We start from the raw sequence: 16,699 nt of genomic DNA on the forward strand, positions 1-16,699 counted from the left end.
CAGCCTGTCCCTAAGACTAAGTGTAATGTTGAGAGTTTCCTAGGCCTATTCGGTTATTACAGAAGATTCGTCAATCATTTTGCGACCAAAGCTACACCTCTTACTGACCTGTGTAAGAAAAAACAACCTGTTAAACTTGTTTGTTCTATACAAAATGGAGAATTTCCTGAGTCCCACCATCAGGAGAGGAAGACAGGTCCTTTGTTTGTGTAGTACACTGGGTAAAACTACAAACATGCCAAAAGTTGCTTCAGTTTAATAGAAATAAATTCCAGTTCTCTATGCATGACGGGTAAGGTTGCCAGCTCCAGGAGGGGTAGGTTTGGGGAGAGGAGAGATCTCAGAGGGATATAATGGCACAGAGTCCACCTTCCGAGGCAGCCATTTTCTCCAGGGGAACTGATCTCTGTATTCTAGAGATCAGTTGGACATACATCGCCTACCTGGAAGTTGGCCACCCTGATGCAGGGCCATCTTCTTTCCTTCCCAGGTTACCTCTCTTTACCATAGACAGGAGAATTATCTCCTGCCTAGGCAGCAAAACAGAGGTTAATTCAGTGATAGACTTCCATGACTCTCCTGGGTGTGTTCCACCTTGAAAGGAAAAAACTAGAACTATGTAGTCTTATATATTAAGAATGTTTGAACTACACACAGAACAAGATGCATCATCCCACACAACTACTACAGAAAATACTTATCACTATTTGTGCCTCTGTTCATATGAACGTGGCCACACAAACGTTCAAAAAATATTAATTGCACACGTATTTGTCCTGTACATCACCGCTTATTCATAAAAGTCAGTAATTTTTCAAAACAGTTTTCACATTAAGGATCCCCCGAACATGATGAAGGAAGTTATATTAACACACCTTCCAACCCCCGAACATTTCCACTTAACATTTTAAAGATTCTTTCCCAATCCTTAATGAGTGGCTTACAGTAAGTTCAAGAAACTACACTTTTTCATGATAGAAGATTACAGAAATCCTTCCTGCTATTAAAGAATATCTTCTAACAAAGAGAATATTTAAAAAAGAAGCCAGATGAGGTAGTTAAAAGGGGGATGTTTGCCCCAGTTTTTCGTTTGAGGGGAAATTTTAAAACACATACCAAACACCATGACAATACCTCAGAATGTGCCACTGTTGTCCTGTGGCATTATGGGAAAAGTACCAGGGAGTGTTTCAAGCAAGCACACCACGCAACATTTGATGCCAAATGGCACCAGCAGGTATGAACAGACTCTGTTGGGAAGTTAGTGCCTTTAAAGTAACACTTGGGAATTATGAAAGTTTGATGTGGTGTAAATGCATGTTTGAATGAGCGCTCTGGGTCACTGTAATTTTATGTCCATGTATGTGTGACTGGGCTCTGAGATTCACAGTTTTTGTCTCTTCCTGCTACAACTAGAGTCGAAAGACATTTTTTGGGGTGGGTGGGTACTACATTGTAATTCTGTGTCCAAAAACATAAATCTCAACATCCAAACCAAATCTGTCGTTTATTGGAATCACTGTTCTCATTTTTGTGTTGGATTTAGGCTTTGGTGAGAGAACACCAATGTGTCCGAGTGCTCACAGTTTGGTGATGGGTCTTTCGAGTCTCATCCTGAAAACGGATTTGAGAACTCCGGTATTAACATTTTCAACACTTCTAAACTTCAGGTGTTCAAAAATTAGTTGTTTTTATCAAGGTGATGAGAAATCTCAGCTCAGTTCTAGCTATAGCCAACCGAAGTGGGCTACCCTCCCACCGAGAATCACTGCCTCCTATTACTGTCTTCCCTGTGCTCCTGATCCTCTCTCTGAAATGTACACCTCCCACCCTTTTAGTGCCACTTGCCAGTGACTTTTGCTACTGGGGAGCTGGATGAGAGGTAGATGGAGGAAGATTCGGAGTTTGGGGTGGGGCAGGAAGAGCTGTGATCAAGTTTTGTCCTCTGACGAGATCATGCCATCTCCTCCGCTGGGCGGTTCTGACCATCCACAACCTTTATATGGGTAAGACCCCAAGAGCGCTGACGCCAAGGAAGAACAGGATGGGTGCTACTGGCTGTGAGGTTTGGGAGGCGGTCGAACGAGGCTTCAAAATGGCAGATGCTTCCACTGTTCTGTTGTGGAGTCTCTGCAGGGGGCGGAAGTTGTTGACCAGGTGAGGCCCCACAGAAGAGTCTGTCGTACGGAGATCCAGTGGGAAATATGCTACCTATTGGAGGGAAGAAGGAAGAGAACAGGTTTTAAGGAGGAGGCAGAGCCTGGGCCCACACTGGCCACCCTGTTGGGGGAGAGAACGTATTAGAGCGACCCTTTTAGGTAGAATTGTGTGAGCCGGACAAATCAATGGGACAAAATGCAAAACAGAGTCTCAGTTGGAAGGGCCCTTTCTGCTCTTCCAAGCCTCTTCCTTCTCAAGACTTTAAGAAAGTGTCTCCAGCTGTAGTAGCAGCAGCTTCTCAGCTCACCTCACCAACTCTCCTTGAGACAACTACTTCTCCGGCCAGTGGCCTCAAGAACAAAAAGCTTGCCCTTCTTCTGTCACTTTAAGAGGGTTTGGATATGCAGAAGTCAGCAGATGGAGCTAAACGGGACACAGAATGCTAACAGGGACAAATGAAGCTCCTCCGTTAAAGGGAGAGGAACCGGCTCCAAAGATAACTGCTTTCCTCTTCCACCCAGCTAGGCCCTCCCCTCTGTATTCTGGCATCTCCCCCTCCCCTCCCATCGCCAACCAAGGCAGTTGCACTCACCACTTTGGAGGGCACCAGAATGGGATCCGCAAAGACAGTCCAGATTACGACCTCGTTGCAGTTGGGAGTGGTGAGGGACCCGCTGTAGCGGTAGTAGCGGGCGAGATTTGTGCGACCCATTAAGTCCTGGAGGGAGACGGTGCTTTTAATGTCTGTATCTGAACCTGTATGAGTGAAGGAGGAGGAAAACATACCATCTGTTTCAAACTGAAACCCATTTCAGACAGGCTTGAATGATGGTGGCGCCCAGCCAAGGGCCCCCGAGGGTTTCTGGCCAGTGCACAAAGGGAAAAAAAAATATCATGAAGATCCGGAGGGATCTTTAAAAACGTAACATTTATTTCAATGTATGTGAAGAAGTGCACTGTGACTCACAAAAGCGTCACCTTGAAATAAATGTTGTTCATTTATTGGGGGTAATATCTTAGTTTTCCATCTTTTTGCGATTAAGATTCTTGCTGCCGTTATAATATAAATAATTATATGTTTGTGTTTCTTAATTTCATCTGGAATCATATTCAATAAGAATATCTCAGGCAATAAAGGTAGCTTTATTTTCATGTTTTAAAATTAAAAAATAAGATATTGGAAATAGCAGAAATGGATAGAGTAAACATGGAATTAAAACAAAAATCAGAAAATAAGTATTGGGGAAAATGGGAAGGAATATATAAATGGCTGAGGATAAGGAGGATTAGTTTTGAGGAGAACTAGGCTAGCCAGAATAGGAAACCGAGAAAGAGCTAAGCGTAAATCATTACTAAATGTGTCTATACAACTTTTTGTGTTATAAACACTTGAAAACTTGAAAGCAACATTGTAGTAAATGCTATGTGAAGAAAAGTGAGGTAATTCACACTTTGCTTTGATGTGTGTACTTTGTTTTGATACTTTGTTTTGAATTGAATGATGTTAAGTAGTGTAATTCCAGCGTGCAATCCTCCCGTCAGGATGGTCGGGCGCCATTTTAAAAAATTCTTAGCGATATGCGCATAAACATGTAAACGCGCGACAGCCGCAGAGCTCCGCTCAAACGTTCCGGACAATTTCATGTTTCTAAACGGCCCATGAATTTTATGAACTGCATTAATTAATTAAAAAGGTACCTAGAGAGAGGTACCGCTGGTGGTGCTTTAACCATTCAACTCTGTGCATGCGCAAAAAAACAAGTACACATTGAGGCGCGGATGCGCATGTGCAAACAGAATTTTAAAAAAACCCAAAAAACAACTGCGCAGCTCCTTCAGGTGAATGCCGTCTAGACAATCCACCGCAGAGTACGCGCGCGATAAGGTGAGCTGTCTGGTCGTGCAATGCTGGATAAAAAAGATCGGGATCAAATTAGAGCTGGGCCAATTGCGGTATTAGCTGCCTGTCGGAATGCACAGTAACACAACTATAATTCCCTGTATTCATCAGGAGGAGCCATGACATGTCACCACTTTCAAAATGGCTGAAATGGGTAACACACAGGAGGAAATACATTCTCCTTTATTGTCCTATCTACGAGGGGCACCACTGTCTTCCTCAGAGGAAAGAATAGGGTTGGCAGCTCTGGGTTGGGAAATATCCGGAGGTTTTGGGTGTACAGCCTGAAGAAGGTGGGGCTTGAGGAGGGGAGGGACTTCAGTGGGGTAGAATGCCACAGAGTCCACCTTTGAAAGCAGCCGTTTTCTCCAAGCGAACTGATCTCTGTTGCCTGGAGATCAGTTGTGATAACGGGAGGTCTCCAGGCACCACCTGGAGTTTGGCAACCCTAGGGAAGAACCCTAGGAAAGTCCTTCCTTGACCTCCCCTGTCACCTACTCACCCTTCTTGGCGATTTTTTCGAGGTTCTTAGAAAAGGATTCCCATGCTTTAGCCGTCTTGCCCTTGGCACTGTCAGAAGCCTGCAGGAGACAGAAAACAGGAGAAAGGGGAAACTGAGGCATGGAAGAACAAAGTTCAAGCCCAGTGGCACCTTTAAGACCAACGAAGTTTTATGAGGTGTGGAAGGAGTGTGTGGCAGATAGGGTTCTGAGCTCTGAGTCCAGAAATACCTGGAGTCTAGGAAGGGCGGGCTCTGGGAAGGGGAGGGTGTCTAGCAGGGGACAGTGCCATAGAGTTCACCCTCCAAAGCAGCCATTTTCTCCAGGGGAACTGATCTCTCTTGTCTGGAGACTGTAATAGCAGGAGATCTCGAGGCCACACCTGGAGGTTGGCAACCCCAGGGGCAAAGAACCCGGGTGTCCTAGTAGTAGTACTCACACATTCCCTACTTTGATTAAATCTCTATTTCCCCTTCCACCTTTCCGAAACTAGCTTAAAAATCCCGGGCCCCAAAAGGCAGGAGTTGTGCTACTCTGTCCACGGGCACTGTCCCATAGCAGGCCCACCCTTCAAGGAAGCCCCTGAAACGAACCCTTTTGCCACTGAGGACAGAGGGCTGCAGTTTGGAATGCCGGAGGAAAGGCCTTATCCCACAACACAAGAGCTTCTTGAGAAAAGAGACGTGTGTATCGTGTAGGAAAATCTATCGTCGAGGAAGGATTTTTCGTTTCCTCCAGCTCTTCCATTGGCTGTTTTGAAATTTGGTTTAAGAGGCCATTCCCTTTTCTCAGGGAATTCTGGGGTTTCGGTTTCTGTGAAAGAGTGGCCGCCCTGACCTGCACAGCCCACACCAGCCTGACCTCGTCAGTTCTTGGAAGCCAAGTGGGGATCAGCCCTGGTTAGTATCTGGATGGGAGGCAACAGCATGGCTTGGAAGCCCTACGGGGTCGCTGTCAGCTGGCGGTGATGTGATGGCATTTTCCACCACAACAAAACAGTGGCAGAAATCAACAAACTACAGCTCCCAGGATTCTTGGGAGGGGGGGGGAACTCAGAGAATTCGCAGCACAGCCAAAGTTTGCACAGCAAGCCGGCCAGGAGAGCGTGGTCTGCGTCCCTCACCTGGACAAAAAATGCCAGCACAGCGATTCCTTGAGGATCATCCAATGCCTCTGACATGCTCATGTTGTTCCTGGTATGCACAATGTGTAGCTGAAGGGAGGAAAAACAGGATCAGTTTGGGATCCCTCTGCAAATCTCTTAGTACTAAATCTGCTACTTAATTGAGAATCTGTTCTCATATCCCCCTCTTTTACTTTTCACAAAGCCTTTTGGCTTAAAAGCCCTACATTCTGCTCTAAAATGTGTAAAGGTTACATTATGGTGGTTAGTCAGTGGTAAAACAGTGCTCTTTACACATGCTCAGAGGAACACTGTTATTTAGAGTCGCTTCTCCTTTTGCAAGGTGGACCTCTGGCTCAATTTAGGATGACTTCAGGTATTACGGTAATCATGATATGTGGCTTCTCCGGTCCTTGAAGCACCTTGAAGCAGAAGGAGATGGAATTGTCCCTTCTGTGCAACTCTGAACAGGCATAGGAGCCTCCTCGAACTCTGTGTCTGGCCTCACCAGCTGGCCTGGGGGGGTTTTCTATGTCCTCACCTCCATAGAGTACCGTTTGCCATCAACACAGTGCTCAGATCCTGGCTGGGCGGCACCATTTCCCCAATGGAAGTGGAGGGCTTTGGCTGTGTAGACATCTGGAAGGCCACTCCCACTGAGCAGGAGACCGTCTTTCAGTATGACATTAACTGTGGACAGAAAGCAAAAACTAAGCACATTTCTATGAATGAGGAGAGGTCTAGAGGCCTCCCCTCCCCAGTCAAATCCAGCTTTTGGGGTCACCAAGTGCTGCATTTGGCATCTATAAGAATCTGCCCCTCTTGTGCTGCTTATTCTGACGGTTTTATAATCTATATGGATTGGGTAGCTTTCGAATTCTCTTGCTCTATGCTTTTGTTTGTGCAACTGAGACAGTGAAACAGACAAACCCCTGGATTTCTTCTATTCCTGAAAATTTTGAAGGATTGTAGTTTGTGGCAGTGACTCTGTGAGAATGTGTGACGAGAGTAGTCTGTCTTTCAGAACGCATGGACCGGCAGTGGAACAACCACTACTCAGGAAAATGGCCTAGATCCCACTAAAGCAGCCGTTACTGATGTCTCCAATGTGACACTGGAAAAAAACAAACCAGCCCAGATGTGAGGACTCTGAGTAGGCTTGCCAACTCTGGGTTGGGGGATTCCTGGAGATTATGGGAGTGAGGCTTGGGGAGGGGAGGGTTTAGGGACAGCAAAGAGCTTGGCAGGGCATTGTGCGACAGAGGTTCACCCCCGAAGCAGCCATTTCCTCCAGGAGAACTGATCTCTGTTGTCTGGTGTTCAGTTGTAATTCTAGGTGATCTCCAGATCACACCTGGAGGTTGGCAGCTGTCTCTGTTAGTAGGATCTCCCAGGAGCTTAAAAAAATGGCCAATAAACAAAAGCTTTGCAGACAGGGCAGAATTCCCCTTCTGTTGCCATCTTCCAGCAGTGGGCAACAAGATTTTTCTGTCATTTGGCATTTTCTCGGTGATCTCTCCTTACTTTTATTTGGGGTGTGTGTGTGTGTGTGTGTGTGTGTTTTGTGTGCTTGCCTGGAAGTTATGGTTGACTTCTGGCGACCCCTACCGGGGGCCTGGACGTTTTCCAAAGAGGTGGCTTGATTAACCTGCCTCTGCATCCTGGCCCTGGTATTCCTTGGAGGTCGCCCTTCCAAGTAATTGCCAGAGCCGGCACTGCTTCGCTTCCAAGATGTGACGAGATCAGGCTTGCCTGACCAATGTTTTAATGGCTGTTTTTATGACTCCGTACGTATTTTAACTTTGTTTTTAATCTGTTTTAATGATGTGTGTCCGGGGGCCCCCCCGCTGGTTTTAACAATTTTAAAACGTGATGGTTTTTTTAAAAAAAAATCACGTATATTCTAAATGGTTAGCTGCCTTGGCGGACCTTGTGAGGCCAGAGAGGCGGGTTATAAATTTTGTAAATAAAGAATCCTGTCCTGAAGTTGTAGCTGGGGAGAAGGATAGGTCCTAGGGTTAGGAACTACCTGGAGGTTTTGGGGGTGGAGCCTGAAGAAGGCGGGGTTTGGGGAGGGGAGGGACTTCAATGGGGCATAAGGCCATAGAGTCCACCTTCCAAACCCACCATTTGCTCCAAGTGAACTGGTCTTTGTTGCCTGGAGGTCAGTTGTAATAGCGGGAGACAGGGGTCGTTTCGTAGAAAAAGAGCTAGGGGAAGTCATTAGCATAACTCATTAGCATATGCCACACCCCCTGACATCAGGGGCCCGGCGGTGGACCTGCAAGGCCGGCGGGAGTGCGAGGAAGCCCCGCCAAGGCCCTCCCTGGCCCAGGCAGGGGTGGGGAGAGGCAGGGAGGAAGCAACTTACCCTCCCTCTTCTCCTGCCTCCTCCTGGCTGAATGAGAGCCGGAAGCGGGGTGGCCGGAAGCAGGGGGCGGGGCTTCATCGTGTGGCCCGCCCCCACACCTCACCCGGGGGAACTGCGATCCCCCGCGTTCCCCCCGAAATGACCTCTGTCGGTAAATCTCCAGCCTCAGAGGTACAGCCTGCATGCACATGCACCCAGCAACTTTCCCCCAGCCTTCAAAGCAGTCCTGTGCGGGAGCTCATTCGATTTATAAAAACCCACAAGCGTTATGGATCATGGCTCTGTTGTGTCTGGGGCTGGTCTGGCCCTCATTCCAGGAGTTTCAAGGAGACTTAATCATAATAAAAATTGCCAGCCAGGAATGAGTGTCTGTATTAGTAATTCCCAAATTGTGACCACGATGAAATCACTTGAGTGCTGCAAGAGCTACATCAATTAAACCAGCAAAGGCTCCTCCTGGGAACCCAAATTACCGACCCACGGAGGAGGCTGCTTGTTGCAGCTCTGCATGATTTACTGTTCCGGCCTTCCTTGCTTCCAGTCAGGCTCTGCTGGGATCAAGTTAACTGAACGCTGCCCCCTCTCTGCATCAGGTGTAACTGAATCATCCATGAGAGGGGTGCACCAGAACTGCTCTTAGAGACGGCTGCCTGTTGCATCTCTACATGAGTCGCTGCTCAGGGTTACCTCATAATCAGAAGATGCGTCTCAAACAGCATGAACACAACAGGTGTGGTCAGAGGGCAGGAATTCTTAGTCTAAAAGAATAAATGAAAACCTTTTCAGGTGTACGAGTGAAACGTGTCTCCCAAGTTCAATTTAGGTCTCAGAACAGGGCCCTCAACCCTTTTGATCCTGGGGGCACCTTTGGAATTCTGATACAGCATGGTGGGTGCAGCTGTCACAAAATGGCGGCCACAGAAGGTGGAGCCAGCCACAAGATGGCTGTCAAAATGGCTGTTGCAGCTTACCTTCAGGCACAGGGAGAAGATCCTTGTGTTGTGGTGGCAGCTGCTGGCAAAGTAGTGTTTTTTAAAAAAACTGCCCAGCCAATCAAATCTCCAATGGCCAAAAGCCCCACCTGGTCCCACCTGCTTTATTTATTTTTATTTTATTTCTTTGATTTCTAAAACTACTTGGTGGGCACCAGTCAGCTGGCACCAGGGTGCCCACAGGCATCACGATGGGGACTCCTGTCTCAGAAGACGGAGGAACACTTTATGTGACACGGTGTCTACAAACTACAGGGGCAGGGAGGGAAAGTACAGTTGGCTTGGAGCATGACCTCCTTCCAGGTGACTCCTGCATTCCAAGTTTTTTTCCGGCACCTTGTGGGCCGGAGGCCAAACGGTTCATAAAAAAGCAAAAGGACCTGGTGGTCACCTGTTTTCCCCGTGTTCTTCATATCCCGCAGCTTTTTGTAGTTGTCATAGCCAGAAAGGGTGACGGGGTCCAAGGTGGAGTTGAGGACGGCTTTGGCCGTGATGATGTCGATGGGGGACTGTCTCATCTCGCCACAATGGCCAAGGGACACCCATGTTGGAGGTCCTGGCGGGAAAGGGAAAAAAGGGAAGAGTCAGCACGGGAATGAGATTCGTTGTACTGGAATAATTTTCAAAGGGGGTTGCTGAAGGCCGAACTAAATTTGGGAGGTCTCTGATTAGGAAATCCATTTTTTTAAAAAAGGAAACGGTGAAAGCATTTGCAAGAGGGACGGGGTTGCGCCTTGCATTACCAACCTCCAGGTGGGGCCTGGAGATCTCCCGGAATTACAACTGCTCTCCAGACGATGATCCGTTCCCCCTGGAAAAAATTCTTGCTTTGGAGGCTGTGGGGTATTATACCCCACTTATATTCCTCCCTTTCTGAAGCCCTGCCATTCCCAGGCTCCACCCCCAAATCTCCTGGAATGTCCTAACCTGGAGTTGGCAAGCCTAGCTGCAGCACCGAGGAAGGCTGGACTTTCTTCCTCTGCCATTTTACCCCTAATGAAAGGGCCCTTGGGAATCTGCCCTCTACCACGTGGGGTGGGGGAAATACACAGAGGCCCCTGGGACTCTAACTGATCAAAAAGCCATACACTCAGAGGTCATTTCGGGGGGGATCGCGGGGGATCGCAGTTCCCCCGGGTGAGGTACGGGGGGGCGGGACACATGACGAAGCCCCGCCCCCTGCTTCTGGCTGCCCCGCTTCCAGCCCTCATTAGTTGGGGGCGGGGTGTGTGGCCTTATGACACACTTCCGGTGATGTCAGGGGCTGTGGCCTTATGACACACTTCCGGTGATGTCAGGGTGTGTGGCATATGCTAATGAGTTATGCCAATGAGTTCCCCTAGCTCTTTTTCTACGAAACGACCCCTGCATACACTGCTGGTATGTAGCCCTCCCACTAGATCCCAGGTCGGTGCAGTGACTAAGTGGAGAAAGAAGTGCTCTCTGCATATGTTCAGAGACATGTTAACACATTCCAGTGTGAAAATAAATTCTGACCAGAGAACCTCAAAATGAGCCTTGCTCAGAATCTGGGGTTAAAGAGAAAAACAGCAGTTTCTTACCGCAGTGTTCTTCACCGTAGCACCAGGGACCTACAGAGGAAAGAAGCAGAGATGGTGTGAGTGCAAGGAAAAGAGCCTCAGTTATGGTTACCATCCACTAGGTGGGGCCTGGAGATTGCCCAGAATTCCAAGCGGTCTCCGGATGAAAGTGATCCGTTCCCTTGGAGAGAATGGCTGCTTTAGAGCAGACATGTCAAACATAAGGCCCGGGGGCCAGAACTGGCCCATCAAGGGCTCTTATCCGGCCTGCGAGCAACTCAGGGGAAACCAGTTCAAATTAGGACCAGAAGACCTATTTTAGGGTATTATACCCCCTGCTGAGGTTCCTCCCTTCCCCAAATGCAGGCCCTCCCCAAGGTCTTCCCCCAGCAGTGTTCCCTCTAAGCTGAGTTAGTGCGAGCTAGCTCACAGTTTTTTAACCTCCAGCTCACACATGTTTGCCTTAGCTCAGGAAGGATGGTTCCAGAGCAAACTAATTTATGCAGTAGCCAGATTGCTCGCTCACAACTTTAATGCCAGCAGCTTACAAAGTAGAATCTTTGCTCACAAGACTCCACAGCTTAGAGGGAGCATTGTCCCCCAGATCTCCAGGGATCGCCCAGCCAGAGGTGGCAACCATAAGGGGCAAGGAGGGCTGGTTTGGCCCCGAGCTCTGCTGATTAGGAGTATGTTCACAGCCAATGCTAAGTATTTCTGGTACCTGGCATTACATTTTACACTATACATGGCCTGGCCCAACAAAGTGACATTTATGTCAGATCTGGCTCTCGTGAAAAATTAGTTGAACACCTCTGCTTTAGAGGGTGGACTCTATGGCATTATACCCCACTGAAGTCTCTCCCCTCCCTAAATCCATCCCTCCACCCCCAAATCTCCAGGAATTTCCCTACTCTGAGTTAGCAACCCTAAAAGCAGTTAGCGGGTCAAAATAGGATCTGAGACACCCAAGTTAAGATCCCCCCCCCATGAAGCTTGCTGGATGACCTTGGGCCAGTCACTCCGTCAGCCTCACCAGCCTCACAAGGTGGCTGTTGTGAGGACGAAAGGAGGAAAAGAGAACTAGGGACTGTGTGTCATGCCTGCCCCTGCTGATGTCATGCCTGCCTTTGCTGATGCCCCTGAACAGGCTCCTGAGGACCCTGAACAGGCTCCTGAGGACAGTACTGCAGCAGAAAGGCAAAGACTGGATCCTGTAGCTGAAAGCTATCTAAGTGGTGAGGAGGATAGAGCCTCCCAGGGAACACCTGCAAGGGATCAGTCTCTGCTGCAGCCCAGTAATTCATCATCAGACTCGCCTCCACCTGTAACCAGGCTCAGGAATGTAAGAAGACAACAGCTGAGAGAGCAAAGGCAGAATGCACGCATGCGTGCCAGAAGATCTCTTAGCCCTGATTACTGACAGGATCCTGTCCTCACTCCTGGCTAGCTAATGAGTTGATTAGCTAGCACTGTATATATGCAAGTCTGTTGCCAGCAGTCATTTGTGCTGGCAACGTCGTTTGTTCAGGACCTGAATCCTTGCATCTCTGCTCCAGACCTTGTGGAATTCTTCTCGGCTTGATCCTCGGCTTTTGACCTTTGGCTTTGTTGACCCTGCGTTCATCTCTGACTCCTCTGGTATTGTTGTGATTTATGGACTTGAAACTTTGGTATGTCTGACCCTGCTTTTGGACTGTGATTTAAACCTGCTTGAACCTTGCTACCTGATTTGCCCGGCTTGACCTCGGACTGTTCCTGGACTTTTGCTTGCTTGTGTCACGCCCCCTGGTCCTGCCGTGACACCGTGGTCTGAGCTTCTGTAGGAGTGGGTGGGTGGGTGGGTGGGACAAAAATGGACTAGATAAACAGGAGTCAGTCAGGGAACTGCAGCCAAAGTTCTAGACCCGGATGCAGTTTAGGATGGAAGCAAATATGGCTCTTTAAGAAAAAAATGAAATTTTAAAATGAAAGGGGGGAGGTAGGATTATTGATTAACCCAGGGGTCGTTTCGTAGAAAAAGAGCTAGGGGAACTCATTAGCATAACTCATTAGCATATGCCACACCCCCGGAGATCAGGGGCCTGGCAGTGGACCTGCAAGGCCGGCGGGAGTGCGAGGAAGCCCCGCCAAGGCCCTCCCCGGCCCCAGGCAGGCAAGGGTGGGGAGAGGCAGGGAGGAAGCAACTTACCCTCCCTCTTCTCCTGCCTCCTCCTGGCTGAATGAGGGCCGGAAGCGAGGCGGCCGGAAGCAAGGGGCGGGGCTTTGTTGTGTGCCCCGCCCCCCACACCTCACCCGGGGGAACTGCGATCCCCCGTGATCCCCCCCGAAATGACCTCTGGAATAACCTATAGGTGAAGCCAAGGACAGGCACAGGGAGGGAGGAACTAAAGGGCTTCTTACAGGCCTTTGGAAAGGAAAATGACAGAGGTGAACAGCTACCAATAAACCAAGTGCAAACCATGCATAGATCTGTGCCAGTTTATTAAGACAACCATATGGCACGCTCCGGTTTATATTTAGTATTTATTGTGAGGCCTCACAAGTGCCATTTTTCTAAGAAGGAACTCACAGCAAACACAGGTGGGGCCAGCGAAACTTTCTGGACATTGACCAACATGTGATCTATCAATAATGTTAAGAATTATATTTTCAGTTATGTAAATGCAATTTCTTGCACTGGCTCTTTGTTGACCTCTTGCTCTGAATCCTGCGCTAGTCTTGCTTGTTAATTGTAAGAGGTTTCTGACCCCTGGAATGGATAGAAGTGCCATACAATTCTGACCCCTTCATCATGACCTCTAGCGAAATGAAACCCTGGCAGTTAGGAATGTGCGCGCGCACAATAGCCTTACCTTCCACAGCTGCGTAGCAGGCCCCTGAAAGCAGGAGAACCATTGTGGAGATTCCTTGTACTCTTGTGAGAGCCATGGTATGCACGCCTGCTAGGGAGAAAGAAGTAGGAGAAGGTGTTAAATGACACACAGTTTGAATAAGTGTGTATTCTAGACTTCGCCATTGCCTATGCCAGGGGTCCACGACACGGTGCCCATGGGCACCTTTCCTGGCAAAAAGAAAAAGAGGACTGAGGTGCTACCACCATAAACAACTAGAGAGCAATTGAGCCAGCAACATGAGATAGAGAGCAATTGCCAGTCAAATTGAAAAAAGAAGGCTTCTAACCAGATAAAAAAGAGAACTGGTTGCTACTACTAGAAATAAATTAACTGACTTGCTCCTAATTCAAGCACTTGAAATGAACCAGAAGATAATTTGAAGAAAGTAAAAAGGAAGTTAAGCTGTATCAAGAGGCTGACACCTTTCGATTTAATAGGATTATTCCTGAGGAAGATTGGTGAAATGAGTTTACAATCGGGTGCTCATTGAGGATGATGGATTTTCCTTGAGAATGTTAGAATTTTCTTAGTAACCTCTCTATATAATAATTCTGTTTTGGTCATGGACTCTCCTGAACATTCCACATGCTCCCAAATCAGTTGGCTCCCCGATCTGTCACTCAGAGACTGTCCCTATCCACGGGCTGTGTTGCCTGAGTCTCGCCTCCAATATTCTAAACAGTTTGGTGTTCCTCTCCCCCCAATAGCCAGTCAGAACACAGAGGTCATTTGCATATGCGGTCTGATTGGCCTTTGCCTCTAACATTCTAAACAGTTTGCTGTTGCTGTTGGAAGTCATTGAATGTGTCCTGAGGTAAAATACATATCCCAATTTTCCCTTAAACGGTCACCGGAGTTGCCAAAATACATATCCCAACCTTCCTTTAAACGGTCACTGGAGTTGCCAATCTTCCTGTGGGGTCTGGAGATCTCCCAGAAATCACCATGTTCCCCAGCCACAGCACATCATTTCCCCTACAAAAAATGTCCCAGCTATTACAATGGCTGCTTTGGGCAGTGGACTCTATGGCATTATACCCTGCTGAAGTCCCTCCGCAACCCAAACCCTGCCCTCCCCAGGCCCTACCCCTCAAATCTACAGGTCTGGCCCTCCCCTTAGTATTGCCAGCCTCCAGGCAGCACCTGGAGATCTCCAAGATCAGTTCTCCTGGAGAAAATGGCTGCTTTGGGCAATGGACTTTATGGCATTATACCCTGCTGAGGTTCCTCCGCACCCCAAACCCTGCCCTCCCCAGGCTCTACCCCTCAAATCTACTCTAGGTATTTCCCAACCCAGAGTTGGCAACCCTGTAACTGGCTATGGAACCGCTTTCCAGACCCTTGAAACCCAGAAGACATGGCATAGGAGGAGGAGCTTTTCTACCTTAGCTGCCACTGCATAACCCCAAATCAACATAAATCGGGGTGGAGGGAACCATACCTGTTACCATAAGGCTGTCCTCCCATACTACCCACTTGGGGCAGCAAACAGCCCTGCCTTATAGCTATGCAGAAGGAAATAAACATGGCTTGCCTCCCTGTATTTCCCCCTTCCCTCTGCTGCCCCACCAGCCACAGTTGGGACACTCACCTGGAGCTTCCTTCTAGAGCTCGTTGTATTTCTTCCTACAATGGGCCTTACTCCTAGTTTTGTATAAATTCAATTAGTAATATATTTTGATGTTCATAAGATTTATTAAATGTTATTATCATTTTTATCACAGTGTTTGTTGGAACCCTAGCCTTTAATGGGGAGAAGACCCCTTCCAGTAACTCTGCCATCTAAGGGTGACACAGGTGATAATATTCATTCAGTAAGTACAAATGCTGAAGAGCTACCACATCTCAAGTCTACTGTAACATAAGTCATTCTTGTGATATGTTCATAAAGGTGAATTTTTAAAGGATAGAGATATCCCCTCCCCTTCTCCAGTGACCATAAGGTCTGGAAACTTTTCTGATATGGGGGGGGCAATAAAACAAGCAAATGTTTATAAAACTTCTTGGCTGTACTGAACAGAGATGGGTGGAGTTATATTGCGGTGAGTTATAATCCACACAGTGGTGTCATACATGCAAAAAAAAAAAACAAACAAACCCGCACACGCACACACATACAAAATGAAATAAAACATAACGCTGAAACCTCTCAGCTAATTAAAAGATTAAGCCTCGTTGCCAAAAGCCACCCTGGACAGACAGGTCTTGTAAGTGGCTCAGGCCTTAGCAAGTCTCGGGAGCGTCAGAGGAAGGGGAGGGAGTGCTATACCTGTGGGGCAGCAGGCAGCCAGGGACTCTTTCCTTCCAGGCTGAAACTGGTGCCTGGAGGGGGCGGGGAAAGGCTACAGCTTAACAGACCAGCACAGGCCTTGAGTATCGAAGGTCCCGGGCAATGTTCCCTCTAAGCTGTGGAGTCTTGCGAGCAAATATTCTACTTTGTGAGCTCCTGGTATCAAAGTTGTGAGCCAGCAATTGGGCTGCTGCATAAATTAGTTTGCTCTGGAGCTGTCCTCCCTGAGCGAAGACAAAAATATGTGAGCCAGAGGCTAAGAAACTGTGAGCCAGCTCACACTAACTCAGCTTAGAGGGAACACTGGTCCCGGATTTGATTCATAACATTTCCTGCTAAAAGCCAGATGTGGCCAGGAAGGGTGCCTGCTAAGTTTGCCAGCTCCAGGTTGGGAAATACCTGGATGTTTTGGGGTGGATCTTGAGGAGAGCAGGGTTTGGGGAAGGAAGGAATATCAGTGGGGTGTAATGCCACTGAGTTCGCCTTCCGAAGGAGCTGTTTTCTCCAGGGGAACTTATCACTGTCGCCTGGAGATCAGGTGTGATAGTAGGAGATCTCCAGCCACTACCTGGAGAATGGCAACCATAGCCCCTGCCCAAGACCCTGGAGAGCCACGGCCAGTCAGTCCTACAGGACCAAACAGACCAGCGGTCTGAATCAGTGGAAGGCAACTTGGTCTGGCTCCCTTCCATCGTGCCTGCAGCTACAGCAAGCCAGATGAGATTTCCCTCCTGCCTCCTTCCATGTGGCCCTGGGGGGGGGGGCAGCCTGCAGAGACCCTCCCCCTGGAACAATTGTCTTAGCTGCCCTTTGTGCTGTCTTTTGACAGCCGCGAGCAGCTTTTGCAGCCAATCTTGGGAAGAGAGGCAGAATTTAAAGTATACGAATTAAACCAACAAACCCATTCATTGAATTAATTTGGCTCTCT

General features: G+C 48.2%; 1 protein-coding gene across 2 annotated transcripts in view; it reads right to left on the reverse strand.

Moving 5' to 3' along the window:
- Nucleotides 1–584: 584 nt before the first annotated feature.
- LOC107106211 (carbonic anhydrase 4-like) overlaps nt 585–16,699 on the reverse strand; it is a 17,561-nt gene continuing 1,446 nt past the window's right edge. The window contains exons 2-9 of one of the 2 annotated variants that reach the window (XM_015406322.1): nt 13,440–13,526; nt 10,609–10,638; nt 9,438–9,602; nt 6,225–6,373; nt 5,684–5,773; nt 4,563–4,641; nt 2,753–2,916; nt 585–2,211 (exon numbers count right to left, since the gene is read on the reverse strand). In XM_015406322.1, coding sequence (XP_015261808.1) covers nt 1,999–2,211; nt 2,753–2,916; nt 4,563–4,641; nt 5,684–5,773; nt 6,225–6,373; nt 9,438–9,602; nt 10,609–10,638; nt 13,440–13,515 — 966 coding nt within the window. In that variant the 5' untranslated portion in view covers nt 13,516–13,526 and the 3' untranslated portion in view covers nt 585–1,998. Of the gene's footprint in view, nt 2,212–2,752; nt 2,917–4,562; nt 4,642–5,683; nt 5,774–6,224; nt 6,374–9,437; nt 9,603–10,608; nt 10,639–13,439; nt 13,530–16,699 lie in introns of both variants that reach the window. The other variant, XM_015406321.1, reaches the window with a different exon arrangement.

This window comes from Gekko japonicus, unplaced genomic scaffold, assembly GCF_001447785.1.
Source record: "Gekko japonicus isolate JY-2015 unplaced genomic scaffold, Gekko_japonicus_V1.1 scaffold2016, whole genome shotgun sequence".
Lineage (NCBI taxonomy): Eukaryota > Metazoa > Chordata > Lepidosauria > Squamata > Gekkonidae > Gekko > Gekko japonicus.